Source organism: Mauremys reevesii, linkage group 1 (assembly GCF_016161935.1).
Source record: "Mauremys reevesii isolate NIE-2019 linkage group 1, ASM1616193v1, whole genome shotgun sequence".
Taxonomy (NCBI): Eukaryota; Metazoa; Chordata; order Testudines; family Geoemydidae; genus Mauremys; species Mauremys reevesii.
In genome coordinates this window covers 233,654,796-233,669,224 of record NC_052623.1, presented here as the reverse complement: position 1 = coordinate 233,669,224, position 14,429 = coordinate 233,654,796, and the positions used below count along the sequence as shown (strand labels likewise).

Here is a 14,429-nt window from a genome sequence, read left to right as displayed (position 1 = left end):
ACAAGAGTTCTCGGCCCTCCTTGAGGAGGGCAGGAAAGCCTCCCGGTCCTCCATCCAGGCCGCTCTGGACTCGGCGGACTCAGGTGCCAGAACTCTGGCCTCGGGAGTGACCATGCGGCGCATCTCTTGGCTGCAGTCCTCCACCTTGCCGCCCGAAGTGCAGTACACCCTGCAGGACCTGCCCTTTGACATTCAGGGGCTCTTTTCTAAGAAAACGGACTCAAGGATTCAGACCCTCAAAGATGGTCGAATCGCTATTCGCACCCTGGGTATGCACACACCGGCTACCCAGCGGAGGTCGTTCCGGCAGCAGCCATACCGACCATTTACCCAGGCCCGGTCACGGCCTTATAACAGCCGCAGAGGCAGCCTAAACCGCCGTAGACCGTCGGGCAACAGGCATAATCAGGCCCAGGCACCTTCTAAGGCCTCTCAAGGGCCTAAGCAGCCATTTTGATGGGACGCCCGAGGACGGCCCATCAGTCTCATTACCGGATCCTTCCCCGTTATTTTGCAACCGCCTATCCCACTTCCTCCCGGCGTGGTCCCAAATAACTACGGACATCTGGGTACTTCGTACGGTCCAGTATGGTTACCGTCTTTCAGTTTGTTTCGCCCCCTCCCTCCCACCCACCTTCCCTGTCCCTCTTTAGGGACCCCTCTCATGAGCAATTCCTCTTACAAGAGATCGAGACTCTGTTGAGTTTGGGTGCCATAGAGGAGGTGCCGCACGATATGCGGGGCAGGGGATTTTATTCCCGATATTTTCTCATCCCCAAGGCGAAAGGAGGTCTCCGACCGATACTAGACCTCCGGAAGCTCAACGGGTACCTGCTCAAGCTCAGGTTTCGCATGGTGACCCTGGGGACCATCATTCCCTCCCTGGATCCGGGAGACTGGTTTGCCGCCCTCGATATGAAGGACGCTTACTTCCATATCGCGATCTACCCTCTCCATCGACGCTACCTGTGCTTCGTGGCCAACAACGCGCACTACCAGTTTGCGGTACTTCCCTTCGGCCTTTCCACCACGCCGAGGGTCTTCACAAAGTGCATGGCAGTGGTTGCTGCAGCCCTCCGCCGTCGTCGCATACACGTCTACCCGTATCTCGACAACTGGCTGGTTCGCGGGCCATCCCGAGAGCTGGTAGCAGATCAAATGGCCGAGATCCTAGTCCTGTTTCGGTGCCTGGGCCTCCTCATAAACGCCGAGAAGTCCACTTTAACTCCATCGCAGAGGGTGGAGTTCATCGGAGCGGTCCTGGACTCCAGTTTGGCCAGGGCTGCCTCCCTCGACCTCGGCACCAGACTATGGTCTCCATCATCCGGGACCTGCATGCTTTTCCCACGACAACGGTTCGGTCCTGCCTACGCCTCCTGGGCCACATGGCGTCCTGCACGTTCGTGACCACGTACGCGAGGCTGTGCCTTCGCCCATTTCAAACCTGGCTTGCGTCGGTATACCGTCCGCACCGCGACCCCCTGGACATGGTAGTCACGGTCACGAGGCCAGTCCTCGGTTCGCTCAGCTGGTGGCTGGACCCAGAAGTCGTGTGTGCAGGAGTCCCGTTCCGCCCTCCTCGCCCGTCCGTCACCTTGACCACGGATGCCTCAGCGCTGGGATGGGGGGCTCACCTTGGCGACCTGCACACCCAGGGTCTCTGGTCGCCCCGAGAGCTCTCCCTGCACATCAACGTCAGGGAGCTGCGAGCGATCCGCTTGGCGTGTCACACCTTTCGCGCACATCTGCAAGAGCGCTGTGTGGCGGTGTTCATGGACAACACGACGGCGATGTTCTATGTGAACAAGCAGGGCGGAGCCCACTCCTCCCTACTTTGCACGGAAGCGATGCTCCTGTGGGACTTCTGTGTAACCCACTCAATTCACCTGTCAGCGTCCTTTCTTCCAGGAGTGCAGAACACGCTGGCCGACCATCTCAGCAGGTCATTCATCTCCCACGAGTGGTCCCTTCGTCCGGATGTGGTGCTCACAATTTTCCAAAGGTGGGGGTTTCCCCAGATAGACCTGTTTGCCTCCAAGGAGAACAGGAAGTGCCACCGGTTTTGTTCCTACCAGGGTCGCTCCCGAGGCTCCCTGTCGGACGCATTCCTCTGATCCTGGACGGATCACCTCCTCTACGCCTTCCCTCCGTTCCCACTCGTACACCGGGTGCTACTCAAGCTTCGGAGGGACAGGGCCCGCCTCATTCTCGTCGCTCCGGCCTGGCCACGGCAGCACGGGTACACTCTGCTGCTCGAACTCTCCGTTCGGGACCCCATTCCCCTTCCGTTATGGCCGGATCTCATCACGCAGGACTTCGGCAGACTCCGCCACCCAGACCTACAGTCCCTCCATCTTACAGCTTGGTACCTGCGTGGTTGACCCACGCGGAGCGGGACTGTTCGGCGGCGGTGCAGCGAGTCCTGATGGAAAGCAGGAAGCCTTCCACTCGCTCGACCTACCTTGCGAAATGGAAGCGTTTCGCGCTCTGGTGCGATCACAGAGGCCTTAATCCCTTCCTGGTCCCTATTCCTACAATCCTGGACTACCTCTGGTCCCTTAAGGAGCAAGGACTCGCGGTCTCCTCCTTGAAGGTACACCTGGCAGCCGTGTCCGCCTTTCGTCCATCCATAGGAGGTCGATCCATCTTTTCCAACCAGATGGTTTCCCGCTTCCTTAAGGGCCTGGACCGCTTGTACCCGCCGATACGACGTCCTACCCCGTCCTGGGATTTGAACCTAGTTCTGGCCAAGCTGATGGGAGCACCCTTCGAGCCCCTGGCCACGTGCTCCCTGCTCTATCTCTCGTGGAAAACGGCCTTCCTCGTCGTTATAACGTCAGCAAGACGAGTTTCCGAGCTCCGTGCCCTAACGGTTGGTCCACCGTATACCGTCTTCCACGGAGACAAGGTGCAGCTTCGACCACACCCGGCCTTCCTCCCTAAGGTGGTGTTGGCCTTCCACCTCAACCAGGACATTTTCCTTCTGGTCTTCTTCCCGAAGCCGCACGCATCACCTCGTGAGCAACAGCTTCACACCCTGGACGTCCGCAGGGCCCTCGCTTTTTACATAGAGCGGACAAAGCCCTTCCGGCGTTCGCCCCAGCTGTTCGTAGCGGTTGCTGATCGCATAAAGGGCGAGCCGGTCTCCTCTCAGCGGATTTCCTCCTGGGTGACTGCATGTATCCAGACATGCTACGAGCTTGCTCGCGTGCCAGCTAGCCGCCTCACCGCTCACTCCACGAGGGTGCAAGCCTCGTCGGCCGCCTTTCTGGCCCATGTCCCCATCCAAGACATCTGTAGAGCGGCCACCTGGTCTTCTGTCCACACCTTCGCTTCCCACTACGCGTTGGTGCAACAATCCAGAGACGATGCAGCCTTCGGCTCAGCAGTCTTACACTCTGCCACGTCTCACTCTGACCCCACCGCCTAGGTAAGGCTTGGGAATCACCTAACTGGAATGCATAGGAGCAATCACTCAAAGAAGAAAAGACGGTTACTCACCGTTGTAACTGTTGTTCTTCGAGATGTGTTGCTCCTATCCATTCCAGACCCGCCCTCCTTCCCCACTGTCGGAGTAGCCGGCAAGAAGGAACTGAGGAGCGGACGGGCCGGCTGGGGTATATATCCTGCGCTATAGCGGCGCCACTCCAGGGGGCGCCCAGCCGGCCCGCCGGAGTTGCTAGGGTAAAAATGTTCCGAAGAGCCGTGCACGCGCAGCGTGCACACCTAACTGGAATGGATAGGAGCAACACATCTCGAAGAACAACAGTTACGACGGTGAGTAACCGTCTTTTTTTGCTGATACAGACTAACACGGCTGCTACTCTGAAACCCAATTTTATAGTTGCTATTTGTTTGTCTGGTCCTCTAAATATTTTTAAATCATTTCAATTTTGTTAGTCACCAAGTAGAATAAATCTATAGTTAAATACTTAGTGTGTGTCTGAAATGTAGGGGTCTTGACTGCAACTGTCATTAATATTATTTTTAAAAAAATTCTTAACTTTTTATTCTTATTTCCTTACGTGGAAGCCATTGCTTGCATTTTGGAGCTTGTTTTATATGTGGATTAATCTATTTGTATTCAAGCACTCCATATCTTCTGAGGATTTAGAAATATAGTGTATTTCGTAATTTGGGATAGTACTAGATCTGAGTATTCTAAATTTTATTTATGGGACGTAGGTCTACTGGCTGCTTTCCAGTCTTTCACAGCAAGTATATAATCATTAAATATCTAGGCCGGTTTAGTCTCCTGCCAACAGCTATGGCTAGAATAGGATGCTTCGACTGAAGGCAAACAGTAGTACATTGCCCTTTCCCCTCTGCATACTGCAGAGTGTACTAATTGTGGACCACTGCAGCTATCAGCTTATGCTCTGAAGCATGACATTTGATTATCCTCATTGGAGATTGGTGATTTAATAATTAGGGACTAATTATGTGGGGAAGGGCTGTCTTATTTAATTCATGGCTTTATTAGAGTCAGCATGTCCTACCTGTCATCATTACTTCTTCTAGATAGAAATCTGACTGCTGTATTCAGGGAGGGAAAAATAGTATGGACTTTATGTATTTGTTTCATAATTGTCTTTTTACCAGCAATTCGTTTTGGACGAATGCCAAGGTCTGAGAAGGCAAAGTTGAAAGCAGAAATTCTAACAGGTGAACAAGATGTGGAAGATTCAGAAATGGCAGATCTTAAATCTCTCGCCAAGAGAATCTATGAGGCCTATCTGAAAAACTTCAATATGAACAAGGTTAAAGCTAGAGTCATCCTCGCAGGGAAAACCAATAACAATCCAGTAGGTGTTTTTTTGCTTTAATTTTATTGTAGAGCTAAAATATAGTGATGCTAATGCAATGAACTGTAGAATTCTTAAGCAAATCATTTAGGAATAAGTGGTGTACTACTACGTGGTTGATATGAAATATGAAAAAGTAGTACTGTCGTAAATCTGGTCTTTGATATGTAAGATCAGTATAATGGGAAGCTTTAGAAAATAAAGTTGTGGTTAACTTGTAAATGAAAGGTCACAGTAAACTACACCTCTACCCTGATATAACGCTGTCCTCGGGAACCAAAAAAAATCTTACCACATTATAGGTGAAAACCACATTATATCGAACTTCCTTTGATCCACCGGAGTGCGCAGCCCTGCCCCCCCTCCTCCCCCGGAGCACTGCTTTACTGTGTTGTATCCAAATTTGTGTTATATCGGGTTGCGTTATATCGGGGTATAGGTGTACTAGATAATGTAGAGCAGCATAATAGGGTTGGCCACCTCCTGAGCACTCCCTTGTGGCTGTGGCACCCTGCTTCATATAACCCAGGTTTCCCCCTCTCATAACCTACTAACTCCATGGACGCTCTGCTCACTCAATAATATTCCTCTGTTGGATTGGTTTATTAAAAATTTATGCAAAATAGTCCATAACAGTCCCAACATAAAATTCATTTATCACACTGAGTGATTAAGATCCCCAACATCTAGTCCCTCAAACCCTGTCAGTCTTCTGCTCTTCCTCTGGCCTTGGACAGCCACCCCAGCCCTTTCAGCTGGTGTGCAACCTGACTCTTCCCTGCAGAAACAGCCACAGCCTCTCTTGCCAGGGGAGCATCCCTCACTCCCCTTGGCCCTCTCTCTGTTCCTCTGGGTTCAGCTCTCCAGCCCTGGAGATGTTAGCAGGTAAGCTCCTCCTCTGCTTTTGGCCTTTAGCTCTGACTCTTCAGCTTAGGGCCAGCAGGCAACTTCCTCTGTTGCTCCTTGGCCTACTGCCCTGGCTCTCTGGCTTGGGGATGCCAGCCAGCAAACCCCTCCTGCTGCTCTCCTGCCTTCTCCCAGGGATCACCTATAGTCTGTGCCAGCTTTTATCTCATACTCAAGCTTCTCCTGTCAGGCAGCCCTGACTCACCAGATCTGTTTCCCTAGGGCCCAAGTGCTCTCTTTTAAATCCAGTTAATCAGCCAAATTGGAGTGTGCTGCTCCCTCTTAAAGGGCCAGTGTCACCATGTGACAAGGGGCTAAATGGTAGGGGAAGTAAATTAGTTATCAGAAAATGAAATGTGAAATCTGACTTCAGACCTGGTTTAGTATTGGGGGAAAATGTATTTATTTCTTATTATGACTATAATAATGGTAATAAAATTTAGAATTTCGATAACACTTTTCATCCACAGATATCAAAGTTCTTTTCAGAGGTAAGTATTGTTATCAGCATTTATACAATGGGGAAATCATGGCATAGAAAGGTTGTGCCTTGATTCAGGATCACAAAGAGTGACTTAGTGACAGAGTTGGCAACAGAATGCAGGTCTCCTGAGTCTTATTTTCCAGCTCTAACCAGTGGTACACATCTTCCCTACCCTAATTGTATGATTTCCTTTGAAGGGGAAAGTGAACAAGGTTGAAAATAAATTTGATTTTTATTATGGATTTTATTTTGCTTAAAATATAACCTAGCCAGTCTCTTATATTAAGTGGTGAACACTATCTGATTCTTACTCAGGAATACCAAAATTACTACTTTTTTTTGTAGGAAATCGTGTAATATTTGTTTCTCTTATGAGTTGATCAATGGTTCTCTTGTGGGTTCCTTGATACACTATCTCTGTGCCATTCCATTGTGTGTACCCAGTCAGTAAAGCACTTAAGCACATAAATTGTCCCATTGACTTCCGTGGAACTATTCACATGCCTTAAATTAAGCATGTGCTTAATTTCATTGTAGGTTAGTGGCCTACATAAATCTAAAACACATAGTATGGACCAGCACACAGTACTTCACAAACTTTTCATAAGTTATAATCAAGACATCTGGTTACATATCTACTGTAGGTGCAGTGGATCTGAATTTCTAGACCTTGCATTTTGTGTATTCATTTATATCTGTGCAAAATAGATGTACAAATTGCCAAATCAGAATTTTCTATTCATACCAATGATAGCATTTTGCACTTACTTGGGGTAGATGTACATGAACAAGACAGTGGAGAATCGGAGCCTGTGTATTCGTAAATAAAATATATTTCCCCCCAGTACATAGCAAAGGGGAGGATTTAGATTATTTAACAAAGTCTTTCCTTGTGTAACTCTTCTGTGAAGTGGAGTCAGCAGCAACAAGGGCTAGCTTCAGTATTGAGGGGTTCTTCTTAACCATTCAAAACAGAACCAGCTCAAGCCTCCACCCAATAATCTGGAAAATTTTAATAGCCGTGGGTGCCTCTGAGAGGCAATACTTCCCCATTTGGAAGCACTAAGTCTGTATATAACAAAAGAGAACTTTTAATGAAAGGGAACCAAGCATAAGTTTGGGAAAATACCACAACTGCATTCAAAAGCATCCAACCATAAGCAAAACCTGGCCCCACAATGCGTTGAGCAGTGTCCTTTGCCTAAGTTTTCCACCTTGTGGTGGAAAAGTCTGACTGACAAATGTCTCTTTAGCGAATCTCTCACACCCCTCCATTGCACCCTACTCACAGTTGGCTGTCCTTGGTTAGCAAAGACTCAGAATTCAGAGGTATGTTGGGGTGGGAGGTGACCCCTATGAACAAAGAGGGAGGAGTAATCAAGCAATGTCTCTATGGTTGCTGTCTGCCCCTGCAACTGGCTGTTTTCTTCTGCTGCTGATGATGATGATCACATGCTGTTACTTCTGCAGTACTCTGTTCTAGGTTCCACCCAGGTCTTCAGTGATTTCAATGGGTAGCAGGGAACCTCACTGTCAGTACAGCCTCTGCATTTTCTTTCCTTTCACCACTGTGCCTACACCAGGTCTAAGGCATAGCTTCTAGACCTGGTTATCAGCTCTGGTAATCACTGCACAGCAACAGTGACTCTCAATTGAGTATAATTAGCTCTGTCTTTAAACACTGGAGAGTGGAAGGTCAAAGGGTGCGTAGGACTTTTTGGGTAGAGTCCACACCACCATGTAGGTACATCTGACCCCACCTGTCTCTCCTTTACTGGTATTTGGCATACCTTCCACCTGCTTAGTGAGTGAAGTTCCATTTTGGGTGACCCCCTCAATCAGGACATACTAAGTACAGTTCTGCTGCCCATCAGCCAAAAGTGATCATTTTGGCAAAGCAGCTTCATCATGCTACACACCTAGGCGAATAGGCATGTCTATGCAAACACACTCTGTTCCTGAAGTCTCTTCCCCCAGCTCATTGCTAGATGTCAGAGGAGAGTTCATTCATACCCTGCTAACACTTGGAGAATATGCCTTTTAATATTTTTTTTATTTGACAGGGTTTGGGGGTTTTTTAAACATAGGCCCTTCAGGTTCAGTTGGTGGTGATGGGAATCCAGCTTACTTGTTTCTGAACAGTACTTTAGCAGTTAATTTCAATAAATTATGGTTCTTCTTCAAGTAACATTCCTACAGGTGCTCCACTCTAGGTCCCTTGCACCTTTGACACATGATTTCTCATAGCAGAGTCTGTTTGGCTTGCACATGCATTTGTCAGTCTCATGCCTCCTCCTGTTATATAGCCACCCTCAACCACCTTGGGCTGAGATGGAGCTTTAGCAGTTGTCCTATATAGACTTCCTCAACTCTATTTTTTCTCTTGCTGATTGTAGTAGTGTTAGTGTTAGTTTTTCCACAGTTAGTATATACTCCTATAATAGCTTCTTTTTCTTTTTATTTAAATATTTTTCTACATACTATTTTTATAGATTTTTAGATCTGACATTTTTCTGACTAGGAGGTGATGCCCAGTTCTCCTGGCTTCAAGTGCTGTTTGTCATGCCAGGCGGCAATCCCGGTCAGCATCAGACATTCCCGCTGTATCTATTGCTCAAAAGTGCAATTTTCGTCTGGCCTTTACATCAAGAGCCAGAAAAAATAGAGAACTAAAGCTTTGCCTCCTCGTGATGGAGAGCTCTCTATGTCCGACCTCTGACCCAGGCCAAGGGACCCCCCATATGTCAGTCCCCAAGCAAGTCTGCTGCCTTGAAGGCCCACAGTTCCAGGGCACCAAAGAGGAAGATACAGGACTCCTCTCTCAAGTCCTGAAAAGAAAAAGGGTTTGCCACATAGATATTTTACCTCTAAAAAGCCAAGCTTGTTGGTTCACTCAGGTACTCCAGCATCCCATTCAGGTACCAGGCTCTCAGTTCCGCAGATACCCAGGGTACAGGTAGATCACAAGGCGGCAAGGCCACGGGCCCAGAGAGACCCTTGGTGTACCATTATCAGATTGAGGCAGCAAGAAGAGCTCTTCCTCTGCTTCCGCAGTATTGAAGAAGTCCACTGAGGTTCCGACCACGCTTCCCTTGGGGCACATGAGATCTTCGGCTCTGTCAACAACTGTGCTTCCCTCTTAGCACCTGAAGACTGTGGTATCATCAGGGTCCTCAGCCATGACTGACGACATGAGCCTTGGTATTGATGTTCCTCATAGTTCTGTTTCCCCCAGGACTTGGCTGTAACTGAGACTCCTGACTCAGCTCCTCAGCTCCAATTTGCTGTCAGTACCAAGAACATCAGGATCACCTAAAATGATTTCACCTCAGATCTCTCCAGGAGCTCCACCATTCCTGAGTGAACCTGAGGAAGAGGATTCTGAGGCGGATCTTGCCTTGGTCTCACAAGTGTCAGTCCAGAGTTGGTCTCCTCAGTCCTTCAGAGGGCCCTTCCCAGAGGCTTCTGCTGAAGCTGCAGCTACTTGCAACCCATGATTACCACCAACACCTCACTGGTATGAGCACCCGTGGGTGCCTCCTGGTTTGCCTTATGCTGCACCTCCTTTGCCATATTTGGGACCCTGGGGTGGCTTATTGCCAAGAATTTTCCAGATCATCCAGTACCATCCACTATAGAGAGAGACAGCCTGCATGACCTGCTCCCTCCAGGAGACCTGACCCTCAAAAGGATTCTTTTGAGGAGCAGGAAGCCAATGAAGAGGTTTCTCTTACAGGAACATTTCCTCTTCATCTGCAGATGAAGCAGTCATGCCTCCTCCTCCATCCCTGGTGGGTGATTTAAAACCACGTTCAGGATCTGATCAGGAGAGTTGCAGACTCCTGGCAGATTCCCTTCAAGGAGGTTACAGAGCCTCATCATAAGGTGCTTGATATATCCTTCTCTCACCCTCATTGGCATGCATAGCTTTACCTGTAAATGAGGCCCTTTTAGAACTAGCAAAGATAACCTGGCACACTCCAGCTTCTATTCTGCCTACCTGCAAAAGAACGGACAAGAAGTATTGTGCCCGAGCAAAGGACTCAGATTTTATTTCCCATCCCTCACCTAACTCCTTGGTGGTGGATGCAGTGAATGAATGTGGTGGTCAGCACCACACTAAATCCATGCCTCATGACAAAGACCATAAGTGCTTGGATCTACTAGGGAGAAAGTCTTACTCTTCAGCTTCCTTTCAATTTAGAATTGCTAGTTATCAAGCTTTGATAGCAAAGTACAACCATGTCATTTCTACCAAGGTAACTTCATTTGTCGATCTACTGGCAGACCACAAGGAACAAGTCTAGGCAATTGTTGTGGATGGCGTACTACTTGCTGGGACAACCTTGCAAGGCTCTCTCGATGTTGCTGATACTGCTTCCCATTCAGTCACTACAGTGGTGGTGATGAGAAGAGCCTCCTGGCTCTAGCTGTCCGGTTTCCCAAAGGAGATTTAGAATACAGTTGAGGACCTTCCTTTTGATGGCTCTAATTTGTTTTCAGATAGTACAGACAAGTCTCTGCAGCCACTGATGGATTCTAGAGTGACTTTGCGTTCTCCTGGCATTTATACTCCGACATACACTACAAAACTCAGCAAGTCTCAGGGCAGGTCCATACTCACCGCACGGGTCGACGCGGTGAGTTCGACTTCTCAGAGTTCGAACTATCGTGTCTAATCAAGACGCGATAGTTCGAACTCCCCGCGCGCTCCGGTCGACTCCGGAACTCCACCACCGCGAACGGCGGTGGCGGAGTCGACCTTGGAGCTGTGGAGTTCGACCCCGCCACATCTGGACGGGTAAGTAAGTCGAACTAGGGTACTTCGAGTTCAGCTACACTATTCGCGTAGCTGAACTTGCGTACCCTAGTTCGACCCTTAGTGTAGACCAGGCCTCAGATGGCCCTCAGATCCTGCCCTGTCCAATTCCTTCCCTCCTAGAGGATGTATGTGCCACACCAGAGAAGGCATAGGTTTCAGAGAAGGAAACTGTCCACTTCTCAGCCTACTGCCTCACACACCAAGCAGCAGTTTTGATGTGGTGATTGAGGGTCTGAACCAGTATTCCCTCTAATTTTTTATGTCCATGTATGGAATTAATTTTGTTATGTGCACCAATATGTAGGTGATGTGTGGTGGTGGTAGTGGGGTTTGGAGTGTGGGAGGGGGCTCAGGGTTGGGGCGTGGGGTGGCACGGGCTCTGGGGTGGAGCTGGGATGAGGGGTTTGGGGTGCAGGCTGCCCCAGGGCTGTGGCAGGAAGAGAGGACTCCCCCAAACCCTCTCTTGCTGCAGCAGCTCGGGGCCGGGTGAGAGGCACCTCTTCTGGTCCGTGGAAGCTCCGGCTGGGCTGGGCCGGGGGACGGGCTCCTCTCCCCGCTGATGTGCGCAGGTTATAAGGAACTTAGGTCTGAACTACCATAGTCATCCTCTTCAGCTGCACTGATTCACCAGCCTTCCTCCCTTCTGCAACTGTCTTCGCAACTTCAGGTGAGCCGGGAGTCTATCACTGCGGACAAGTTGGGTCCTGGAGATATTCTCCACAGTCCACTTTGCCTCACTTCCACCAATGAACCCTCCTCCCCATCCCTCTTCAGGGATCCTTCTCACGAGAGCATGCTTTGTCAAGAAATAGACACTCTCTTGTGCATGGGAGCTATAGAACCAGTTCCCATATAGAATGGAGGGAAGAGATTTTATTCAAGTACTTCCTGGTATCAAAAAAAAGAGTGCAGGTTGGAGACTCATCCTAGACCTGAGACTACTCAACACCTATGTGAAGGCACAGAAGTTCAGAATGGTGATGCTCACAGTGATAATTCCATTAGAGGAAGGGATTGGTTCTCAGCCCCCTACTTTCAAGATTCATATTTCCACATCACTATCCATCCATCCCACAAAAGATTTCTCCATTTTGTTGTTGGCCAGGACCACTATCAATACTGATTGCCCCCCTTTGGCCTAACATCTGCCTGAAGGTCTTTTAGAAGGTTGTGTTGATGGTAGCTATGCAGGAAAGTATTCCCTTACCAGGACAATTGGCTGCTGAAAGAAGGAGCAAGATCCTCTTCTGGTTTCACCAAGGCATCAAACTCTGGAACTGGTGCATATGAAACCAGCTCACTATCACAGCAGCCTATCTCCTGTACATTCAGAGTGTGACTGCAGATTCACTCAGCAGACACTTCTTCCAAGACGACAAGTGGGAAATAGACCCCAACATATTACATCACAGATTCTGTCACTGTGGTACCCCCCAGATAGACTTATTTGCCACTTCTGCTCAAGGGGCAGATTGGGTCACCAATTCATTGGGAACGCTTTTCACCTTCAGTGGTGGTCAACCATACAGTATGCTCTCCTGCCAACTCACCTAATAGCCAAAGTTATGCTCAAAATGAAGAGTGCCAGAGCCAGAGTAATTCTAATAGTTCTGACTTGGCCCAGGCAAACATAGCTGTATCTGGTAAGAAAACCATCTGTTTGCCCTCCGATCACTCTCCTCATCGCTCCCCATCTCCTCTTCTAAGAGTGCAGGAAGATTTTGTCATCCCAATCTCATGATGCTTGGTCTCAAAGCATGGTTGTTGATGGCTCATGCGATTAGAGACAGCCTGCTCAGAGGACATAAAAAGAGTGTTTCCTGCTGTGCAATATCAATCTACTCACTACAAGTATTCTGAAAAATGGATGCGGTTTGCCAGTTGGTGTGACCACAGGCAGCTTTCACCAATGACTACATCGTTTCTGGATATACTGCACCCTAGCTCTGAAAACCTCGGGTCTATTGATGAGCTCCATAAGAGTCTCCCTGGCACCCATCATGGTTTTTCACCCCCCAATAGAGGGCTATTCAGTCTTACCCACCCGACCACAGCAAGATTCCTTGGAAGGATGGGAAACCTTTTATCCACTGGTCCAATGCCCTACCCCAGTAAGGGACCTCGATCTGGTCCTGAAATGCCTCACAAGACTGACCTTTAAACCTCTGGACTACCTTCTCACTGCTCCATTTGCAACGAAGATGGCATCCCTGATGGTGCAGTGGGTTGGAGAAATAGAGGTCCTAGTGGCATATCCCCCCTTCACAGTGTTTTAATGACAAGGTCACACTGCAGCCCCACTTCACATTCTTACTTAAGATCTCTTCTGAGTTCCATCTCTATCAGCGCATTTGTTTGCCTGTCTTCTACCGCAAACCACATCTGAATTCCCAGGACACACTGCTGCATACCCTGGAGAGCTCTGGCCTTTTGTCTAGACAGGACAAAGCCCTTCAGAAAGACAAGTTATTCATCTCGACAGCAGACAGATCAAAAAGGTCAGCAGTCTCTAACCTGAGACTTTCCAAGTGGATATCAGACTGCCTTAACTTGTTACCAGTCTTGTAACATTCAGCCACCTTCGCTTACACACTCATTCTGCAAGGTCCATTGCCACTTCCATGGCCTTCCTCAAAAACCTATCAGTCATCAACATCTGTAGAGCCATTATTAGGGCATCCATCTATCCATTCGTCAAACACTATGCAATGTCAGGACTCCACCCCCAATACTGAATTCAGCTCGACTGTACTTTCCACCGTACTGGATTCAGCTCCAAAGTCCCTTCTGCCTTAAAGCGCACTGCTCCATAGTCACCTAGAGCACCCATGGGGACACTACTTGAAGAAGAAGAAATAATGGATACTCCCCCTGTGCTATAATTGTGGTTCTTCAAGATGTGTTCCCCGATGGGTTCTCCACTACCTGCCCTCCGACCCCTTTGCTTCGGAGTTCTCGGCCATGGGGCTCCACAGTAGAGGAGGAACTGAGGGCAGTTTTCACATGCGGTCCTATGTAACAACTGCACTGTGCACGAGACTGGCTAACGCAGATGTGCAGGCCAAATGGATACAGCTATGAGAAAACTCCAGTCCAAAGCACAGGGACATTAGTGAACCTGGAGTGGAGCACACATGAGGACAAACATCTCAAAGAACCAGAATTACTGCACAGGGTGAGTAACCATTTCTTCTTGGCACAACTGTAGTTCATTTTCAGAAATTACAAGCTCTTTTACGTAGAGACAAGGTAGCAGTATTAACTTTGGGTCCCAAGATGGATTTGGCAATAGACTTTTCCACACACACCACTCTCAAAGAACAGCATTTCGTACTGAAAAGGTGTTAAATTCTAATGACCCACAGTATTTAAAAAAATAGGTTAAACCTTTTAAATGGTTTAGAAACTTGGA

General features: G+C 48.6%; 1 protein-coding gene across 1 annotated transcript in view; it reads left to right on the top strand.

Annotated features, from left to right (window-relative positions):
• The window catches only part of PPARA (peroxisome proliferator activated receptor alpha), a 48,336-nt gene that overhangs the window by 15,371 nt on the left and 18,536 nt on the right, over positions 1 to 14,429 (top strand). Inside the window, 1 exon segment of the mRNA XM_039540622.1 lies at positions 4,603 to 4,805. Coding sequence (XP_039396556.1) covers positions 4,603 to 4,805 — 203 coding nt within the window.